The sequence below is a fragment of the Sinohyriopsis cumingii genome, chromosome 7 (genome assembly GCF_028554795.1).
Source record: "Sinohyriopsis cumingii isolate HCF-2022 chromosome 7, ASM2855479v2, whole genome shotgun sequence".
Classification (NCBI taxonomy): domain Eukaryota; kingdom Metazoa; phylum Mollusca; class Bivalvia; order Unionida; family Unionidae; genus Sinohyriopsis; species Sinohyriopsis cumingii.
The window spans coordinates 67,222,043-67,245,668 of NC_142967.1; the positions used below are offsets into that span (position 1 = coordinate 67,222,043).

Consider the following 23,626-nt stretch of genomic DNA (forward strand, 5'->3'; position numbering starts at 1 on the left):
AATTTGTTGTTCTCTGAAAAAAGTAAAATACTGTAAAACCCCGCATTAACACGATCTAATTTTGTTTAACCCCAATTATCATGTTATAGTGGGGTTCCACTGTAATAAAAAGAAACCTTTCATTTCCTACATTAACACTTGATACATTTCATCTTGTGGTACAAAAAAAAATATATTTTAACTTGTGCCTTTGCTAATCATTAAAATATCATGTTTTGGGTACCATACAATGAAATATGTCTGGTATTAACGCAGGAATAAAAATATCTTATACTGGTTTTCTTTTAAATCTTAATTACAACAAATTGTTAACAAGTGTATCATGAAATGGTACATTATAAAATTACTCCATCCATAAAGTCCGCTATGTTCAAGCCTTCCATAAAGTTTGGCAACTGTAAATGGTAGAAGACGTGTTTTTGTGAAGAAATGAAATAGTGAATGAACTGACAGACAGACTGACAAACTTAATATACTATGTTCTGCCTTTATGGCTTGTGTATAAGAAGAACATAAGACAAAACAGTCCTGAATTTTTTTTATATTTATTTCCTTTTACAATTAATTACTAAGAGCTACCCACTTATAATCAAACTCTATGGTACGGTAAAATTTATCTATACACTGGATTTCATAAACAAGTGACCCAAGTAGTCCTGAGATTGCTCACCTGCAGACGTATACCTACAGCCCAAATATGCAAGCAGTTGGCCTTAAGCTCTGAGCTTTCCTAGGAGGTTGCTTTTTTAAAAAATATCTCCAAGTAGTGTTGATTGTTATGAAAACAATCATTTGAAGGTTTCTCAATTTTCTTTATCTTCATCCATATCTGAATTTCCTTTGGCATCATTTGTCCAATACTGAAATGTGCCAGGATGCATTTTGTCAACATTGGTCAAATTTTGTTCAGCACTTTTTGTTGTTGACAAAGTTGTGCAAATGTTTTTTTTCCTTCTAGAAATGCAGCCATATTCTGATGATAAAAGAGCAACACTGGTATAAACCTAAAAGATATTCTGACCAGGACATTTTCTGTCAAATTTCGTCAAGTTCTGTAAAGTAGTTATTTAAAAGTTATTCAAGGTTCCTTTAGCTCACTAATTTCATCCATATTTAATGGCTGATTAAATTTATTCATGTACTCTTAATTAACATACTCTTAAAGCCCTTTATCCCTGAGCACTTTGTCAAATGTAGCCAAATTCTGTTCAATGGCTTCTGAAAAAGGATTTTCCGTTTTAGCAACAGTGGCCATATGAGACAGTGAATCGACATAATTTGTATAAATCTGAAAGAACTTGGTGCCAAAATTCTTTTTGCTGAACTTGGTAAAATTCTGCTGAGCAGCTGTGAGAAGTCATTTAATTATTTTTGTTCTATTTTTATTCATGACATCTTAGAAGATCATTTGAAATAGCTCTGTCTTTATTGATGCTTATTTTGCAGTGGCTCATTATCATTTGTAAAAGCTTTACATGCAAGCTTAGTAAAAATTCTATTCTGCACTTCTCAAGAAGTTATTGAAAAGTTTTTTATTTAATAACAGCTGCCATATTTGATGGCAGACAGACATCATTTGTATCAAACTGAAGGTCTTCATTCCAAGATGCTTCATCAAATATGACCATTTTCTGTTCTGCACATTTTAGAGGAAATCATTTTGTAAAGGTTGGTCTTTTTAAAAAATAATAGTTAAATTTGATGGCAGATTGGCATCTTTTGTGTTATCTGAAAGGAATTCATCCCAGGATGCTCTGTGTCAAACCAGGTTGAAATTGGTTTGGTGGTTTTCCCAAGAAGCAAATGTTGACAGTTGAAAGACAGGTTTTTCTAATTATGTTACTGTTTGCCTAATCTGTTAGAGAACAGCACCATTTGGGCAAACTATAAAAGTCTTTATGCCACAATGCTTTCTGTCAAATTTGATGAATTTCCATTTAGCATTTTTAGCAAAAAAGTATTGTTTACAATTATCTTTATTTTGCAATGGTGGCCATATTTTATGGCAATCAAGGATGCTCTGTCAAATTTGTTTGAAAATGGTCTGGTATTGTTGACAAGTGGAAGATTGAAAAGATACCATACAATGGATGAAATGCCATACTATAATGATAAGGCCAGGTGAGCTAAACATGACTTTAAATGAGTTTGTTAGGAATGGGTTCCTTTGGTACAGTTTTTTCATTCACATATTATAAATTCAAAAAATATCCATGTTCATGACAACAATAATTCATTAAAATGATGCATATGATTACATTAATATAGAAATACAACCCACACATTTTGACATCAATGAGACATTTGTGATTACCAGTATATTTATATTTATATAATATTGTTCACCTGACATCTACAATGCTACACCTTTCTTCAGAATGATGTTCCCATACTGTGCTGTTTCCCTGAAAATAAAAAACAGAAATATTTCAACCTTGAACGATAGGCAAAAAATATGTTTCAAGACTTATTAAATGGGTTTAGGGATTTTTCAGCATACATTTCTACTGGTTTTTTGCATGCTTAGTCGTTTCATAGTAAAACCATAATAATTGTGCACTGGGAATCTACTTGCTTAGTTGTCTCACACTGAAACCAGTTTGGCCCGAATCATTTCACCCTAAATTTCATGCACAGAGCCATCTATGATCTTACCCTTTGTGTACAAAAAATGTGAACATACATCATTTTAATTGATTTTATTGTGTTACATCTTTAAAGTTCCAAAGAATACAAGTTTTAAAATGCCATCCAATATAGAGAAGTGACTTCAGTGCTTTGGTCAAAACTGCCTCCACTTAATATTTATCACTTGGTAATTTAATCCACTGTATGATAATGGATGATAAAAAATAATAATAATGATAATGATAATAATAATAATACTAACACTATTTTATAGTACCAATCTGTATCAAACGTCAATCCAAATTCTTATGTACATATTGATTTTTTCATTAAAGTTTCATTGACACCAAACTGCATGCATTTTTCAAACTTCAACTATGAATTCCTTTTTAAATTTAACAGTGAAGATAAAAATTATTTAATTAGCAAACCGAACTTTTTCAAATTCACAACAGTACATATCTATGATAACAAACTAGAATTTATGGCTTTTGGGCTGCAGCTATTCTGATTCAATTTTTATAAGAAAACTATTTATAAACTATCTATTTAAAAGAATCAACATATTTTGTAATGTTTGAAATTTCATTGAAATTACTGAGCAAAGTCGTTTTCAACTGACCAGAATAAAATCTGTTGTGCCACTGGAAGAAAAATCTTATATTACAACTTGAGGAATGGTAAACAGTGCGGTCATCATCTGAAGATATTTAACGTGCTCCTAACAAATCTGATCAAAACATACTCCCTCTTTGATATTCAGCCTCATCAATATATATCAACACTATACATAATTGAACGGATCAGAAATGATGATGATCATATACTCAGGCACAGTTCAAGGTAAAACTGCGCATACTCCACCCTCCAACAAAACACAACAGAAAACAACTGAAGAAAAAAAGTAGTCAAACCTGTCCAAATGGTCACCTGAGTTTGTCAGTTAACTGGTCACAATGACCATTATAATTCCCCCCAGCACATTTTCTATATAAATGGCATGTAATCAGCGGTTTGCTGTCTTCCATGGACACTGGCCAGGTGTAATTTAACCAAGCAACAGTTTCATCCTGCCCTTCACGATCAACGAAGCACATCAGCAGTGACCACTCCAACTATGCAAATTAAACTTTTTCTGTTTGATGAACAAGACATGGTATACATAAAGGTGTATTACGTGAATCAATGTTTAAACATTTCATGGTAGTCACGACTATTGGACCTTTGACGTCAATGACATGTAGGTTGCAAGATCTGTGTAGTGATGTGACAAGAAAGGCAAATGGCAAATACCAGGTCAAATTTCATCAACGTTGTAGTTTCGTCATGTCTGTAATTGGAATAAAGACATGTCATGTGATGTGATATTATTTGGATTCTGAACGTAGCTTTAACAATTTCTGAGTCATATCGCTACAATGTTTGCAATGTGACATGATGTCCCACCCACTCACATTATCCTGACACTAGGCTGACCAGTCCTAACACTAACCTCTTAACGCTGAGCGCAAAGCAAGGGAGCCGTTAGTACCATTTTTGGTAAATCTTTGGTATGACTTGGCCGGGGATCGAACCCATGACCTCCCGCATCCGAGACAGATGCTCTAACCACTAGGCCACCGAGACAATATGGTAAAGAATTTGATGTAAAAAAATGTGTTATGTCTTTACAAAATGGCTTTATTTCCTGAAATAGTCAACAAAACTTTAACCAAAAAATTGATTCTTATGTCATTTGTAGTCAACAATACTATGTCAATAGAGATAACATTAACATATATTACTAAAATTCTAAATTTTTTAAGCAAAACTCCCAAGTGTATTATCATATTAGCAATGAAAGTGTAATTATTAAATTCTATTATAATGCCAAGCAAATCAGTGACAGGTCACAGTCATTGAGAATACTGAAAAAGCATACATATTATAATGCCAAGCTGATCAGTAACAGGTCACAGTCACTGAGAATACATAAAATGCATACATACACAGCTCTAAAATCATGCAGAAAACGAAATAAATAATAGCTTGTCATATTGTTCTTCACCATGTCTAGATATAACAGTCATGCCCTATTATTATGTTCAAACTGTGTTTGACCTTGCAAGGAAAGTACACATATTGACCTAAATTAAGATAAAAGTTGTAAAAAGATTGCACCAGCAGAATTCCAACACAGCTTTCGGAACTTTATGAATCAGCTTTTTGTCACAATGTTACTTCGTGGATTTATACAATAAGTAACTGGCCGGAACTAGAAAAAAGCAATATTTATTTTACTATATCAATATGTTACTCATTTCTGATAACATGAAGTCATAAAAAGCACATGCTAATTTGTTGATGGCAATATGAAGGGAGGTAGGCCTACTTTCTTGCCAAGTTGCATTTATGTAAACATTTTCGGAATAGAAAGTTTTGCTCCATATATATGGAAAATAGCATAAATAGTTATAAATTGGTTTAATTTACAAGGTAATTTGCTTTCAATTAATTCAGAAACAGTACAAGTGTTGTAACTTTTTCAAGTACTTCAATTTTTCCAACTGCTGTTCCTACTGGATAGCTAGTTTTATTGTGTCCATTATTACATACACATTATATTTCAAGTTTAAATAAAACTTTTTTATAAGGATCCAGGACGTTTTCATAACTAGATAAACAGAAGAGACTTATCACATGCAATCAATATCATATAAACACCCAGTTAAAATTGTACTGGATAACTGTAATGTAATATGTACCCAACTGTCATCTGTCCATGGTGATAAAGTGTATGTGGGTTTGACGTAATTCTTGCTCTAAAACATGTGAATGGCACTGGCTTATATGTGTGTACAAACGAAAATGGCAAAAAATATTATCCCTATACATTAACTGTATTAGATGATGTAATAAGACACTGGGTAGTTCCAAAAAAGGTCAAATGGGAAAGAAAAATCTTTTCAAAGATGTAATAAAGAGATCCAAACAAGAAAAAGATTTTGTAGTATGTAGGAATAGGCAGCTTGATCCTCCTTTCAGATGCATCCTAAAATGTTTAATAAGGAAAGACTCTACAAGACATTTTAAAAATATTTATATGGCTGACCACAGAACAGAATATATATGTTGTAGACAACCATCAATTGTTTTGCGTACTAAGTGGATTCAGTAGTAATGATATCCACAATTACAGAAGTTTAATCCAACCAGTGAAATATTCAAAAGTTGTAAAGAACATGAGAGGAAGCAGACATCAGTATTCCATAATTATAAAGAACATGAGAGGAAGCAGACATCAGTATTCCATAATTATAAAGAACATGAGAGGAAGCAGACATCAGTATTCCATAATTATAAAGAACATTAGTGGAATCAGACATCAGACTAATATACAGCATGCTGTCAATGATACAGCATGCCGTCAATGATACAGCATGCTGCCAATGATACAGCATGCCGTCAATGATACAGCATGCCGTCAATGATACCAGCTGGGACACACTTCAGATCATAATCTCTTTCCTTTTTCCTTGTATACACAGCACTCAACATTTACTGTCCTTCTGCATGGGATTCACGAGTTTAGGTACTCTTCTCTTCTTTAGTCTGTAACTATACATAATGATCCAGACAGCAGCATGTACTGCTTAACCTCACAGTCAACATGTGCTGTTTGTTGTCTCAAATGCAAAAAATCCACAAAACATTTGGGCAACATATATACAAGTCAAGTTTGTATGTATGTTCATTCTCTTAGTCCCTGCGCCTGTAACTGTTGACTTTTTGACCCCCAAATCGATATGTTTCTTCCTTGCTACAAACAAAACCAACTTACACGCCTGCTAACACTAAACCCTGGAGAACTTAAGTTACTGAGTGGAAATGAGTATGGATAAGCAGACAGACAAATGGATATCATAACACAACATACTCTGCCATAAGGTGGACATATTAAACATTCAAAGGAATGTGATCATTTATTTATTCTTCCAGTGTCTTGGCATATTTATTTATGTTCATCAAATATTGGAATAAAAAAAACTTTTAAATGAATGCATTTTGTTGAGTTGTTTCTTCCAATGACTGTGTGATGCAGTATTTTGCTACATGGAAACACTGGGTGGCTTATTTTGTGTACTCTGTGGCACAAAAATGCATTGTTTGTTTCAAGAACAAATGGAATTAATCTAATTAATAAATAAATCCAGAAAAAAAACCATTAATTTCCTTTATTCCATCTTTCTGCACAAAAAACCATGTTCTTGTTTTTCATATCTCAATTATCACAGTTCTCAGGTGTTTCAGATCTTTTACAATAATATTAAACATTCCACCATGAGTAAGTGATAGCAATTTGATGATGTGTGTATTGGTGGCACAACAATACATACATAATGTTCTAAATTACTGCAATGAAAAAAGGGCCTTTTTGGGACTCATTTATGGGCTCAGATTAAAAGTTTTCATGGATCACAACTTTAAAATCCTCTTCAAAGTGCTATATGTTGATAAGTTTCCTCACTAAATTCCAATGGGTGGTAAATATATGGCCTTGAGCGACAACAAAATACATCTAATAATATTGCTTATTTAGTAGATAAACATCTTGGAAGATAAAATTAAAGTATAATATAACTAAAAATAAATTTTTCAAGAGTTTCCTGACAAGCAGGAAAAGACATTGAAGACGAGGCGTACAAAACTATTTTCCATAATATTCACCTGGCCTGGTGAGTTTTCAAACTACAATAATGTAAAATTTAAACTGCCCTTGAGTTGTCTAGATACCATACTTTATTACCTTTGATAGGTGTTGAAGTTTTCAATTATGTCTCCTTTTAAATACATTTATGTTATCTACAATTAAAGTTCATGAATCTGAGTTTAGGTTTAAATTATCTGAGGTTGTAGGGTGTCGGTAATTGTCCATGAAACCATGAAAGGAAAGAATACTTGTTTATGCCTACTCAATTAATGGAGAGAGAGAGAGAGAGAGAGAGAGAGAGAGAGAGAGCGAGAGAGAGAGAAAGAGAGAGAGAGATTTAGATTTAGAGATTTACCCAGTATGGACAACTGCAAAAGCTTTCTTTGCTCTTTCATAGAAACTAAATCTCTCCACCATCTCAATCCCAACCTAATGTTTGAAAATAAAATACAAACTACATTTTATAACCATTTAATAAAAACCTCAATAAACTTCATCAATGCCAGTCTTGAATGCCAATGCAACTCTTGGAGAAGTGAATGCAATGTCTGTTGTCTGCAAGCATTGATCCAAAAAAAGGTGAATATTTTGGTCATAATACATTTGTGTTCTTATACAACTTATGATGAGATAAAGCTGAAACGCTGAAAAGATTACATGGGCAAATAGATTTAAATGCACTAGGGGCATTAACTCCACCACATTTACTCATGACGTACCTGAATTCAAAAGCACCAACTCAAATGAATGTGGCTAAGGTATAAAATTCATATATGATCACAGTATTTCATTTTACAATAATGGAATTAAAGGGGAACAACTCTGGGATAGATAGAATTCCAAAAGCATCTCCATCAAAACCTAGCTTATATAGTAGTTATTATTGTATTTCATGTTGTTTTCATACGATAAAAAATAGTCATTCTTTTCAAAGTACAACACATTATGTGTAAAAAAAAATAATATTATTTTGCAGTACTGGTCATGTAGGAAAGATAAAGGGATCAGACCAAAACAAGGTTTATGTGACACATGATGCTTGCCAACATAACCACCGACGTAAAAAAATAAACATAACAATGATTGGTCTAATGTTGCTTTCAACCAAATCTATTATAAATTAATGTGCTCATGTGTGTGTGTGCACGCGTGTGGGCTATAACATTTCAATGTGTACAATTATGCCAAGTGTAGATTTTTTTTAAAAATTGTTGTATGAAGATGATCCAGGTCAAATCAGCTCATGATGCTAGTTGCAATTTTAAATATTTGTTTCAATGAATCTGTCTACATACCAGAGAAAGCGACGACAGAGAGAAATAAAGAGAAAGAAAGAGAGAGAAAGAAAAAGTAAGAGAGGGTAAAAAGGGTTGAACAGTAATTGTTATCTTTATTGTTCAGTTACCTGATGATTGTTCTACTCCTTATGTAAAGACCACATGAGCACTATTATTTTCCAATGGCAAATAAAACCTAAATAAATAAACCATTTTTGTTGTAATTATGAGATCCACTCTCACTTGGCCACATGCCTTTGCAGATGTATCATACAAGGAAAAACCCCTATTAAATACTACATTCATTTCTGCGAATGACAATTACGTCAGATCACGTGGTCACTGTTTATGCTCTGGTCGATATCTGCTACATGTATTTAAAGTAACTGGTTTGTAATCTCCACTCTCCAAAATGGAGGTCGCGGATTTCATTCAGTACTTACAAAGTTTTCATGATTCGAATCACAGCTATTAAAGATTCAATAACTTGGGTAAAGGCTCTGATACTGATGTAGGCAGCAATTAATTTTTATAAATTATCAAATTCAGATGACTAAGTGATGTAGACGCGGCCAAAAAACTTGTAAATTTCAAGTATGAGAAATGGCAGCTATGGTTGGTCACACGGTCTCACTGACTTGACGGTGAACGAGTTCTCTCAAGATTTTAAAGCACATAAAAAATTCTTCTGTGAAATATAATTACACACCTATAACAATCGGACTTTACTCTTAAATTTTCCACACATAATAGATGTGTACCAAAAATGTAAAATGGTTAAAATTGCTGTTAAACGTAATATACATACATTGCTTAACAGTTAACAGGCAGGCCTATGCGTATGGAGTCGAATAGGTAACAGGAATTCTATTTATAGCGTGCTGCACTTTGTAACTACGCTCTATGAGGTAAAGGGTTAATGTGGCTTATCGATGATTTGACAATATTGTCCAAATCAAAGTTTGAGATAACTCTGAGTACATGACTTATATTTCACATCATCAACAATTTAACTGCAAGACTATTGAAACAAAATAAGACATAATTTATCTGCCAATCAATTTTGGAGGTGCCTACACACACGCTCAAAAGAACATGGTTTCTTTTAAATATGTTGGAGGGGCAATCCTTTACACAACATAACTGCAAAGACAAGGATTACCTTTTAATTGTCACACTGGCTTCATACCTGTTTACTCAAGTCTAGTCTTTAGTTGTTGTAAGAAGGACCAGAGCATGAAAAGGGGAAATGCCACGAGGGAAAATGAGGTACATCAGAGGGAGAAATGTCGCATCATTTGAGAATTTCATGTGTATTTGACCCAGAAACCCAGTTCCCTGAGAACCCTGGATGCAATCAAGTACGTTTTTTTATTTGGTTTTCAATTAAACAATAATAACTATTCATACATGTAAACGTATTAATAATAAATCTTACAGTTTGATTTTCAGCCTTGTTGACAATATCTTTGTAAGTATCCCAGATTGGTACAGGAAGGTTTTTCTCTTTATCTGCAGGGACTCTGTCCATTAATGCTACCTGCAAAGAAATGAAAATGTAATACACCTGTCTTTAATAGTACTCTATTCCATACCTTTATTGGCATCAACAATGGACACATGTGAGAAGGTGTACACATGTACAAATTGTGGGTTACAACTGTACAGATAATATAACATGTACTAGCAAACACCTGGCAGCACACAGATAATTGAATTATCCACTTACAAATACCAACCAAATCAAATTGTCAATAAATGTGGAGCCCTGTGTAATGATGTACAACATGAATGAACCAAACACAGTATCTTCAACTATGACTAATCTCTAATATGCTATTTTCTGTAATAACTTGGAATGGGATTTCATCTTTTATACCAGAATGTGAATATATTAACGATGACTTTTGCTCAGTCCATTTGAAATTGGAATCCAAAAGGAATTATATTCTTCCACAAATCCATGTACATCTGTCATTCCATAACCTACACCAAATCCATTTCAAAAGCAAGGAAATATACTTACAGGTTTAGATACATATGTATCCAGGGGCAGCAAGGTTAAAACAGCTTCCAGAAGCGCAGGTATAAAAAGACCTGCAGTCAAAGATAAGTACCAGTACTCGTTGCTTGTTGATTTATTCTCAATATTATTTACATTAATTTAAAACTCTGACTATCACATTACACGTTTTTAACAATTTATACACAATGTTCAATCATTTTTAAATAAAATGAATCATAGAAAAACACTTTCTAAATATTTTAAATAGTATCATATGGCAAGAAATTATTTACTGTTACAAGACACATTCAATTGTATGATAAACTGGCTCTTTGATTGAATCACCTAAAATCATTACAAAATTACAGTCTGATAAAAATAAATACAAATTTATAAAATACAAATATGAACAAAAAGACTATAATAATATTCCTGGAAACCTACATTGAAACTTTGTTTCAAAACAATATTAAGAGTAACTCTTTGTGTAGCAAAACAATTACAGGTATCATAAAGTGGCAATAGTAGAATTATAGGTATCAGTCACAATAGTTGAAATACAGGTAATCATTACATGGCAATAGCAGAATTACAGGTATCATAAATTGGCAATAGAAGAATTGCAGATATCTGGCAATAGTAGAATTACATGTCTCATAAAATGGCAAGAGTTATTTCAGATATTACAGTCACAATAACTGACTTAATGGTATCATAACATGGCAACAGGAGAATTACAGATATCATAAAGTGGCAATAGCAGTATTACAGGTATCATAAGGTAACAATGCTTGAAAGTAAAGACTGCTATAGTTTGATTTATCCACATTTAAAAATGGCCAATATATGTGTACTTTAACCAGGCTTTCAACAGAATTTTTGGGATCAGGAGTCATGGACTCTTCACTCATGGAACTCAGGTGTTCCCATACTATATCTCAAGAGTCCCTGACGTAAACTCAGAAGTTTCAAAATGATGCAAAGGAGAATGAAAAGGTACATGTTCATCATTTTTTTTAACATATCTGGATTAAATTCTCAGTGCCAAAGATCAGACTAAAGAGAAAAAATTCCTTTATATCATACCACAATGCCATCACCCGACTAGATCTTCAAATCAGTAGGTTTCTTTAACTTTCACTGTTCTTTGACATAACAAGCGAATAATTATCTAGTCAGCAGCTATTCCACATGGCTGATACAAAACAGGAAAGCATCATGAGCCATATCATGGGGACACATTAAATGCAGAAATGGTTTCTCCTGAGAATTTCTTGCTAATCTGACCTGGAAGATTGGGGCTATGAAAGATCTGCTTTAAGTTTATTTTCATCCCTAAAATCCATCCTACCATCAGCTCTGACTTCTCTTGGTCCAGCTCTGCAGATTGACGAGGTAGGAAAATGGGCATCTGCTAAGACTGCAAATAAGAAGTCAGTCAACAAACTGTTGAAATGATCAACACTTAAACAACATCCCAAAAAAAACAATAAGCAAACAATAATTCTGCAGCAAACAATACTGTTAATGTGTTTTTCACATTTAGTAATGAGAAAAAATAAGAGAATCACTCCTTGCAGCACCTTCTTGGATTACTCATGACTGATGTAAAAGATTTTTTAAAACACTCTATATCTCTAAAGAGAGGAGATGATACACATAATTAAATATTCATGCAAAGAATCCACATACTAATGGCCAGGTCACATGTTTATATCATCTTATTAAAATGTACCAAGACAGTTAACAAATACTGTATTAACTTGCAATGTGAAACAAAAATAATTCTAAAAATCTCTATAATAAAAAAGGGTTTCACCGGCCAATTTATCATATTTTCATCCTGTCACAACTATATGAATGAATATATATATATATATATATATTTTTTTTTTTTTTTCATTTGATTTATATTGACAAAAGGGGTAAAATAATTGCCATGAAACCTGGGACAAGTAACAATTAATGCAAGTCAACTATTTTCCCCAATGAGTAAAATCTCAGTCAGGCAACCAAAAACAATTATTAAACTTTTTATCACATAAAAAATTATAAATGGTATTTGATTTATTTTCTATTTCCGAAGATTTGATCACTGAATTGTCCCTTTGGGTATGTAGGGCTAGGTCCATATTATTCCATAGTTGATTGGTGGGTGACTGCTGTCAGTAGGAGACCATATTATTCCATAGTTGATTGATGGCTGACTGATGTCAGTAGGAGACCATATTATTCCATAGTTGATTGATGGGTGACTGCTGTCAGTAGGAGACCATATTATTCCATAGTTGATTGGTGGGTGACTGATGTCAGTAGGAAACCATATTATTCCATAGTTGATTGGTGGGTGACTGCTGTCAGTAGGAGACCATATAATTCCATAGTTAATTGGTGCGTGACTGCTGTCAGTTGGAGACCACATTATTCCATAGTTGATTGGTGGGTGAATGCAGCCAGTAGGAGACCATATTATTCCACAGTTGATTGGTGGGTGACTGCTGTCAGTAGGAGACCATATTATTCCATAGTTGATTGGTGGGTGACTGCTGTCAGTAGGAGACCATATTATTCCATAGTTAATTGATGGGTGACTGATGTCAGTAGGAGACCATATTATTCCATAATTGATTGATGGGTGACTGATGTCAGTAGGAAACCATATTATTCCATAGTTGATTGGTGGGTGACTGCTGTCAGTAAGAGACCACTCTAATCCAAAACTCAATATGTTTGCTACTCATTAGGATGTCACAGTTTATACTACTAATGTCTCAGAGAAAACCCTTAAAGAAACAAGACTTGTGAATGTTTGTCTTTTTCAGCACATTCAACATAAAGTAGCAATATCTTTCATCTTCATCTTGACAATCTGAATGCCTATAATCTTGTACATGTATTATGCTTTCTCACTGGCCTGTTGAAGAAACAGACTCGCATCGTTGAGCATGTGACAGTTGCTTCTGTTGGCTAATTTCAGCTTAGAACATAGGTCAAGTTTAAATAATCAAACCAATCACAATTGTTCTTATATACTACAATGGCTTGTGGGTAATGTCTACAAAAAACGTAACATAGAAATTTAACAGCTTCCAAGCAGTTTAGGCACATGGTTAAAAGTCACAGATTGATGATATTGTGAGTTGTAATAATGTAAATCGGGATAAAGTTTCTAGTAAGATATGGCGAACCACAAATTGCTAACAGACAGCAAGACAATATCAAAATAAGGAAACTGTTTGATTATCTTGAATTTGTCAATTTCATTAGATTAAATAAATGTGTCAACTTGTGTGCTACTTTACATTAACAGGACTTCTGGTGAGTTACAAGTATTGTGTACAGTCAGGACTAATAACAAAAGTTGCTGAAAATGTTGGTTACAGTTCTCTGAAGCAAGGTATGATTTTTATAATTAGTTTGAAAGGCACAAAGAAATATCAGACATATATATATATATATATATATATATATATATATATATATATATATATATATATACACATTGGATTTTTTTCCTCTAATAGGCTGACATTTCTTATTACAATGATAGAACTGCAAAGGCCCATGGATTAATTGATATGAGCCAGTGTGCATCTCATAGTTCACTGCAATGTATTTTTTAGAACATGAAATTTACAATCACTTTTAGATTCCTTCACAAGTTCACTGACTGGTGACAACATTGTGACTATTATGTTTCTCACTTAACAGGCTCATAAAAGTTTTCTTGTTCAGATTTCTCCTTGAATCACTTCAAATGTATTCCTGGGTTTCATATTTATTTGCCGGTGTGTTCTTTTAACAGTGGGAGAAAGCATGTTTCAGCATTTGGGCATCAACTGAACTAATATATATATATATATACAGTTGAACCCGGTTATGTCGCCGGCCTAGGGGTTTGCCAAAAAGCGTCGAGATAACCGATGATCGAGATAAACAAAAACCAATATGGCGGCAATATATTAACATGTGCTTGAAATTTCTTTATGTACATGATGTGCGTTAATAAATGAGAATGTACATGCACGTGTTTTTGGAGGTTTTTTTACACAACAGCGTTGCTACGATTTGTTTGATGAAGCGATCGGCATGCTATAAAAATGTACATACATGTTTGCTAACAACAAAAGGCATATGTGCACCAACTAACAGCAGAGATTTACCAGTATACAATACAAACCACCGTCGATTCTCGATACAAACCTTTATTATATTCTCCAACATTGCAAACACAAAGATCGCTCACAAAATCACAAAAAACGTGCGGGGTGTAGTTCGTTTTTACAAAAAGCTAACCAGTCTCAAAATTACATTCGCGAGTCATTTCACTCTGACACAGCTCTGAAAAGTATCATACACGCGGTTACTATGGTTTCTTTACAAAGTCTAAAATGCTTTGTTGCTTTTTGCCTTTAACAGTCTGCTTGAAAACAAATGCTTCAATATTATTTATGCTGTCTAAAACAGTTTCATCTCCTACAAAAGCATTTCTACCGCCTCACCAGCTGAGGTAATTGGTTCCAAATCTTCGTCCGCATCTTCTTCATCTTCTTTGTCATTGCCGCATGCAGATGTGCTTGCCTGTGCTGACTGCACACTTGATACAATGTCTTCATCGGTGATCATGCCATCAGTAACGACGTCTTTGTCGATTTCTACGTAATCTCGAAATTCCTGGACAGTGATGGCTAACTCCTGTGCCTCCTCTTCCAAGATAGCATCTGTAAGGCTTGATTTTTCCGCCACTTCCGCGAGTTCTTCTGCGGCTGCACGGCACTGTGCCTGAAACTCATCATTGGAAATATCCTGAATGACACAGTGCATCCAGCAGTTTGAGACTGTTTCCTTCTTCACGTCATTCCAGGCTGATCTCAGGAAGTTCATTGCATCTAGAAGGAAAGGGGTGTACTGTGCTTTCTTTTCATCATGGAGCAGGTATTGGCGCATCAACATTTTCCTGTAGTACACCTTAAGCACTTGGATTATCCCCTGGTCCATTGGTTGGAGCTTACTCGTTGTGTTAGGTGGGAGGTAAAAGATCTTAATGGCCTTGAGACCAGGAACATCCGGATGAGCTCTACAGTTGTCCATGATCAGTGCCACCTTCCTTTTCTCTGACTGATTGTCCAGTTTTCTTTAAACACCTCCAGACATTTTTAGAAGGGAAAAAATAAACAGAATAGCTACAGCATGTTATCCTTCAGACAAGACAGGGTTCATACTGAACTATGAATGATAAATTCAAAGACTTTTCCCAAACTTTCAAAGACCACAAACAGAGATTTCCAAGACCTATTTTTGCTAACACTGTGTATACAGGTTATATGAGAAAACAACGAATGCCAAATACTACAATACTGTTTACTGATTAAAGTCAAACTATAATTAATTTCCTAAAATAGCATTATAATGATCTGGAAAATAGGTTAACATTTGTTATTTTTTCAGAAATATGTAACATACGTGTCAGATTTAATACAAAATAAATTGTTCTCTTAACAGACATCAGCACTGCTTTAAATGCATTATTATATTTGCTTTATTTTCTGGTGCGACTTGTTCTGCAGATTTTTTATTTTGTTGGTGCTTATATCCTAGAAACGAAACAAAATTAATTATCATTGCAAGAATTTTAATAAATCTAAAAGAAAACAAATAACTTCATGATGTATGAAAGTAATTTTTAATTCGGTTTTACATACTAGTAAGAAACGCTATTTAGACACAAATTACCATTTAAAAAATGGCTTCTGAAAAAGTGAAATAAAATATAGGGGAACAAACAAACGGGGATGTATAGTCAGACTATAGATACACAAATCAATTCCGGCAATGTGATTTTTTTTAAAAAATTTTTTTTATACCACTGAGGAAAAAGGTCGACGGTTGGCAATGAGAAACGGGGACATTCCGTCAACTAGAAACACATTTTTTCATTCTTTTTTTTTATTTGCCTAATCAAATGACTTGACTTCCTACAGTTAAAGCTTCACAGCACACGTTAACGCCATTTCTTTTTTTTTTTTTTACTCGCAATTCAAGAACAACAACTCTTGCTTAAATCTACTTTAGTGTACGCATGCGCACTTTCAAACTGTTTATCCGTGAATTGAATTTATTACAATGGATGTTTCTATATTAAACCAAGGAACATTATTATGTAGAAAAAAATTTCGAAAATGATTTTTGTCCCTCAAACGTGTTAAATAAACCGACGGTATAAGTAAATTTAAATGGGCCCTCTTTTGCCATATCTCCCAAATCATCAAACTAAACAATATCTTATTTTATACCCAAAAAGTAATGAGTTACCATTATTTTTCCCAAAACTACCAATAGCTTATACTTCTGCATCTTTGTTCCACTAAATTAACAGTATGTAGTTACTAATTTGCAATTACCTTTGGCATGACTTGTAAGGGCTCCTTCTCCCATTGAAGCCAAGTTGATCGTCTTTTTACACAATGTACAAAACGCCTTTCGCTTACATAATTTATTCTTTTGCAGCGATTCCTTGTATTTCTCTTGTTCAAGCCAGATATCGTTGAAAGAGCAAAGACCTGGCATTTTTAAACACTGAAGATGTAAATCGACTGAACAAATTTTGAATGCTCGAGCGTAATACTTTCGCGCACTTTCTACGTAGAGTGAATTAGTGTAATGAACATTTTGATTGGCCAAAGCTGATGGACTCGTCCAATCAAATTGAACGATTCGTCAAAAGAAAGAAGCCAGGAAGACCTGCTACATCCGAAGCTAACGACCTTAGGCAATTTTATTTCTGACTTCCTTTGATGAAGTGTGTAGCCGTCTTGCTTTGATGAAGAGTGCATGTGTTATTGAAGTCGCCGCCGAGGCCAACTTCGGATGGCCAAACAAAGCCTCTTTTGTTATTGTGGCGGCAATGAAACTGAACGGGTCATCAAAAGAACATAACCACGATAACTAGATTACATCCGAATCTAACAACCTCGGATAATTTTATTTGTGATTCTGGAAAGAAATTACAAATTTTTAGGTTTATTTCAATTTTCAAAGACTTTTAAAGACCTCAGGGTAATATGCTCGATTTTTCCAAACTTTCAAGGCCTTGAAAATGCTACCTCATTTTTCCCAAACTCTCAAAGACCTTCAAAGACCGTACGAACCCTGCAAGATCAACAAGAGTGAGAGAAATGTCATTGGAGTGAACGACCATACGGACCGTGATCACGTGCTACGTGAACTCAGCACATGCGCAGTGAACCAAGTACGATCATTTTATTGGTTAGTCCAAAGCTAGCATAAATGTAACCAATCGCAAGAGGTAAATTAAAAAATCAAAAGACGGTGTTCTTGCAAAATAGGATCTCCATTCCCACGAAAGAAACTTACACGAGTCAACACCTGGCAATATTGGACCGTATATATTACTGTAGCATAAGTTAACACCCAATATAGGGATTCTTTCACTCCTGTATTTTGAAAAATAAATAATTATTTTTAATTATGCAAAACTTGTTTATTTGTTGTTTGCTATTTCTTCTTGCAGAGTTTAAGTCTCTGTAACCGTAACACGGGATTGATGGCAAAAGGAAAAGATCAATGAGTAAAATGCACAAATATTATTTACACCGCCTGGATTTATGTTTGGTGACATACTCCTTCTTCAAAATATCACAGCCAGTTGTAAATTAATTGATGAACTTTGCCTTGATACATACATCATAGAACATCTGTTTTAACTTTTTATCATATCTCAGCCAACAAACAGAAGGATTAGCTATTCCATTAATTTTATCTGTTCTATTCGCGTCTTCAGAAGTCGGCCAGTTGTAGGTATAGTACGGTAGCATGATTGACTGTCACAGCATACAGTACTCGACCCAGATGTCAGCATAAGCAGATTATGATGTAATGCACTGCTAAGATGGGGTTGTCGATACAAACAAAGGATCATTTGTGTACTGATTGATTCCAATGCATTGCTTAGTCAAGTTTGTGGCTTCCTTTCGTTCTCCCTTTTAATTTATCCAGTCCAAATCCATGATTGTTTGTACAAATTAAATAACCAAAAAGTCTGTCGCCAAAAAAATCGCCAGATGGGACATTTTTGTCGCCAATAAAGGATGTGATTTGGATTTTTAACATAGCTTTAACACTTTTTCAGTCATATTGCTACAATGTCTGCAGTGTGGCAGTTTATAGTGATGTCTAGCACTGGGGCATCATGCCGCAGACATGTAGCATGATGTTCCACCCAGACACATTATACTGACACCAGGCCGACCAGTCCTAACACTAACTTCTTAATGCCGAGCGCCTAGCGAGGCAGCTGTTAGTACCATTTTTGTAAGTCTTTGGTATGACTTGGCCCAGGATCGAACCCACGACCTCCCGCATCTGAGGCGGACACTCTAACCACTAGGCCAACGGAGCAGTTTACACACATTGGCAAGGCTTGAATTTTATGCATGTTCATATTGGGTTTGTCACCTGCCACATTATGACTAACAGAGGCAATTAGTTAGCAGCTGTAAATTTAGAAAATAATGAGTGCTAAATAAAGAGAATTAAATATCAAATTATTTTTTTTAGTATCGATGCAAAACAAACGAGGTTACATCCAAAGTTTCTCAGCAGGGGAAATCTTTGCCAAATGTTTATTTTTTGTTCCAGATTTATATTTTTGGCAAATAGTGAAGTTAGTGAACATCAAGAAGAACCCTGATCCAACATTACGCAAATTCAAACATCTCTATTTATAATGGTGAGTAATTGCCTTAATGGATGCACAGAATGGCAACGTAACACAGCAACTGTTCATAATTTTTTAGGACGCATGGTGACAAACATGAAAATCTTACCGATCTCATCTCCATGCCCCATTGATGCCAGGATAAACAGAAGATCAGGTGACAGAATCGATGGTATTAGTTTTAGTGGCATTTTTATGAGTTCCCTGATCAACCCCAACACTCAGTTATTACAGCCCTGTAAAATGAGAAAACTTGGTAAGAAAATAAACATAAATTATCAACTTTAGGTACATTAGTTTCCAACTTTTAAGCACTATGCCTAGGTTTCGGCAGCAACATAGGTCTCCTGTTTTTAATGTGCAAAGCTACTCGTGATTTCATAAAGTACTGATTAAGTAATTTCAACATTTTAAATCTTAATATTTGTACATTTTTTATGAGAACAGACAATTCTTAAAATTATGCATCTATTATGACATTTTTAATTCTTCACACTTTATACATCATATTATATGCACCACATACATCTATATGATAAATCAATTGTTTTCTTTATAGGTATTTAAGATTTTGTTTTACAGAAGATGGTTCCTCAAGATTAAATCAATATATGCTTCTCAATTTTCCTGGAATAAAATGCTTGATCAACTACACATTTACTGTGTTGCTATGGAGGAAAATATTATGAAACAAAAGCAATTATATTAATATTCTTCCTTAAAAACAATTAAAAAATGGATATATCTGAGAACACATTATTTCATTTACTAAGTATTCGAAACCTGGAATTGGAATATGGCACAAGCTCCTTCAACATTTCCATAATATTAATTGGTGGTAATAAAAACAACTAAAGCATACATGCTAGAAGTACAATATTGTGAGGTTAACAACTGTAAGGTATCTGTCTCAACAAGCAAATGAAGCAGCCATGTTCCTACATTATATGACAAACTAAAAGGTTTACCAGAAATATTTCCAAATTACAATTTAGGGCCACAACTATAAAAACAAAACAACAGCAAAACAAAGGGCAGGTCCAGTTTGCAGCACATGGTGGAAATTGACACCATTTTGGAAATTGACACAATTTTTAAGTATGACCATCCAGCAGCAGAAATCCTTGATCTTGGAAGCATGATACGGCAGCATCTCCCTAAAATAAGAGTACCACATGGAAACCGTCAAGTCAACAGGGACTATATCACTAGGAAATTACGAATGCTCATGTTACTCTTACCTTGGGGTAATGCTGCTTTCCATGCACCCATCAGCAATTTGAATTTCAAGTCAATAACCTATGGAAAGACAGGTGTTCTGTTCTGACAAGGATTAGTACTAAAAAAAAAATCATGCACTAAAGGATCCAATGCTATGGCCCCAAAAGAATGATTCTACTTACCATCTGCATACAATAGTCAGTCAAAATAAATTTATTAATTAATAGCAAGTGGCTGATAATCTATGAGATCAAAAATGCCTAGCATCGATGGCCAAACAATAATATCAAAGAATAAAAAGGTGGAGAACGTATTACTAGTCTGGAGTAGCGATAACAAATAGGGAGCATAATTTATGCTGAAACAACACCCCTCTTCCACCTTCTCTTGTATTGACACTTGTGACCAGATATCAAAAACAACAATCAATGGTGAAACTAGAGAAAAAATTCTCAAAAAAACTTTGATTCTGTTGCTGAGACATTAATTTCTCACAAAAGCAAATTATTCTGAAAAGTGTAAAATGAGTTAAATGCAGTGTATGCTGACAAGTCCTCGTTATTTGAAAAACAAAAGCATATCAATTAAAAAAGTTTGATTAAAATTCAATTTAGAACAGGCAGAAAACAGAAATTAGTAGAATCTTATATATAAGGTACTACTGCGACAAACTCAGAAATTCGTAGTTTCAATATGGCTGCCCCATGTAAACCTTGAGTTTAGTTTTTCCGTTTTTCCCTGTTCTTCTGAGTTTTTTATTTAGTCACCTTAATAGTTGCCCTATAATTTCCTGATGATAATAGATTAATACATGCCATGACCCGTTGCTGTAAGCTGACAATATATTTTGGCAAAGTATATCAGTTAGAAAACCTGCTCTTGAAAATGGCATCTGGATATATTTGTTACTAAGAGCAGTCTCTTATTGCTATGCAAAGTGACTGATGATGTAATGGTACTTTCCTCTAGTACTACCACATATTGACTAGGTGCTTTCAAGTTTCGTTGGTCTATATTTCAGCTGACTGGAAAGCAATGAAAGCAGGGAATGCCGAAATTGGGTTAAGTTGAAATATTATTCTTTAACGAAATGAATAAAAATATATCAAGTATATTGGAACTGTAACGTTTTGTTTTGTTCAAGAAACATATCCCTAACATGAACCTACTTAAACATACTTTGGCATACCTCGACTATCCTCGCATTGCAACAAATTCAAATGTTTGTCAACAGAACATGGAAATGCATCCATTTGCTAGTGTCATATTTTCATTCCGCCAGGATAAAGACAGCACAGTAAGTACATTAATCACACATAAATTAGTGGAAGAGTGTTGATATATGCTGCCAAAAGTGTGAGATATTCACGAACCTTTGACTGCTTGTTCCGATGTCAACTACTCATAACACGCTATACAAGGCGTTATTTGGATAGTAAGACATAGCACTAAAAAAAGCCCAACATGTCTTACATTGTGGGATTATGTGTGTATAAACACCATGAAGGAAGATGGTATGTAAGTTTTAAAACTCTTCAGATTTTGGAATGATGGCAACTTAAAAGGGGAAAATATATCACATTTAAATATTCTAGGGGGGAAAAATTGACCACTGATGAGAAATTGGAAACAATAATTTTTAAGTGGTTTTAAAATTTTTTAGACATTTGCCCAAGTCAAATAGGAAGTCATACAACACAAAATACTTCATTTTTAGCATTCTACCCTGTTAAAGTTTGCATGGTGCAAATTATTTTTTATTAATTAAATATTTAAAATATCTATGGTTATCCCCATCTAGAGTAAAATGTTGCTGTGTCCAGTGCCAGTAATCATGTGATCTCAGAAAACTGCAAACAACGGTGAAGAAAAACAAACTGCTGGTCTAGTTTACTGTTCTATCAATAATTACTTTTTTCTGACGCTGCTTTAAGAATATTATTTAGAATCAAACCCTATCGGCTCGGCACACAAAGACTGAAAAATGCACACGATGTCGAAGTTAGTTGGTGTTATCAAGTGTTTGTTTCGTTGTTTTATCCACAAGAACGAGTTCATAGCGGTTTGGGGGAAAGAGCATGATCATTATCATAATAATAGTAATGTACCTCTGCGTGAGGACGGAAATAAATGTCATTCCTTGAAACAGAAAGAAATCTCAACCTCAGTATCTTCCCGCCCAGCAGAAATTCATTTTACATGTTATCAATTTATTGTTACATGCCGTCTTGATGACTCAAGTTAAACCTGTTTTTCATGAAAAGTTATCGACTCCATTATACAGCTGTGCTTATATTTGAAGTTAAAATGCAAGATCGACACTCATAAATTTGTCACAATCAAACAGTGTAAGTATGCCAAAAAATAAAATGCGACTAGTTCGTCTGTTTACACATCTAGAACTACAATAAATAAATAAAAAATGGTTTCATATGTGGTTACCTATATAAATATGAGCAATCTTATCTTGGATCCCTCCACGCTGACAGGAATCCTCCCGTTTCCTGGCCTATATAAGAGCGACGAGTGTGTAACATGTCATTACTATGTAGGTCAATAAAGGGAAATAATTCTAATATCTTATTCATCCTGCGCGTTGTTCACACCGGTTAAGCAAAGAATGAACCAAAATTCAAACCTGCTTTTGATTATCATCATATTTTTTCCAAATAATTTATTTTCCATCTGTATTTTCTTTTAATTGCGAATATTTCTCAGATGCGAAAAACGTTTTTCCTGTTCTCGCGAGTTCCATATTTACGTGGTTTCGACTAATCGACTATACTTGCGCCATATGGCGGTCGTTTATAAGGGTAGTTTTGTTAAATAGAAGCGATTGATGTTAACTAGTAGTAAATTCTTTCAGCAGTGTTTCCTTTTCTATATGTGATTGATGTTAACTAATAGCAAATTCGTTCAGCAATGTTCCCTTTTCTGTAAATGTAATATAATGTTATTTATATTGTGTTTTTAATATTTGACCGATACCAGATAGTTGCCATACATCCAAGAAATAAGCAAGATGTTTACTTGGATATGAGTTCAAGATGAGTTCAAGACCTGACTAG

General features: G+C 34.1%; 1 protein-coding gene across 4 annotated transcripts; it reads right to left on the minus strand.

Annotated features, from left to right (window-relative positions):
* Positions 1-529: 529 nt before the first annotated feature.
* LOC149795452 (fucose mutarotase-like) lies at positions 530-23,119 on the minus strand. 4 transcript variants are annotated; one of them, XM_089965240.1, is made up of 9 exons: positions 23,001-23,105; positions 20,579-20,636; positions 19,447-19,573; positions 11,952-12,020; positions 10,622-10,692; positions 10,034-10,135; positions 7,674-7,747; positions 6,116-6,225; positions 530-2,405 (listed from the first exon to the last, which is right to left on the minus strand). In XM_089965240.1, exons 3-8 carry the CDS (start codon positions 19,526-19,528, stop codon positions 6,159-6,161), a joined length of 465 nt encoding a protein of 154 aa, XP_089821366.1. In that variant the 5' UTR covers positions 19,529-19,573; positions 20,579-20,636; positions 23,001-23,105; the 3' UTR covers positions 530-2,405; positions 6,116-6,158. The 4 variants fall into 4 exon arrangements, with proteins under 4 accessions (XP_089821366.1, XP_089821365.1, XP_089821368.1 ...); XM_089965239.1 differs by lacking the exon at positions 20,579-20,636 and having other exon boundaries at positions 23,001-23,119; XM_089965242.1 differs by lacking the exons at positions 11,952-12,020; positions 20,579-20,636 and having other exon boundaries at positions 23,001-23,119.
* Between the last annotated feature and the right edge of the window lie 507 nt (positions 23,120-23,626).

Excerpts from the sequence above, each read along its gene's own strand:
- LOC149795452 (XM_089965239.1), bottom strand. The coding sequence starts at position 19,528 with ATGCCACTAAAACTAATACCATCGATTCTGTCACCTGATCTTCTGTTT. Across the intron at positions 7,748-10,033 it reads ACAAGGCTGAAAATCAAACT|GTTGGGATTGAGATGGTGGA; the intron begins GTAAGATTTATT and ends TTCAAACATTAG. Across the intron at positions 6,226-7,673 it reads TTTGCAGTTGTCCATACTGG|TTACAGACTAAAGAAGAGAA; the intron begins GTAAATCTCTAA and ends CATTATGTATAG.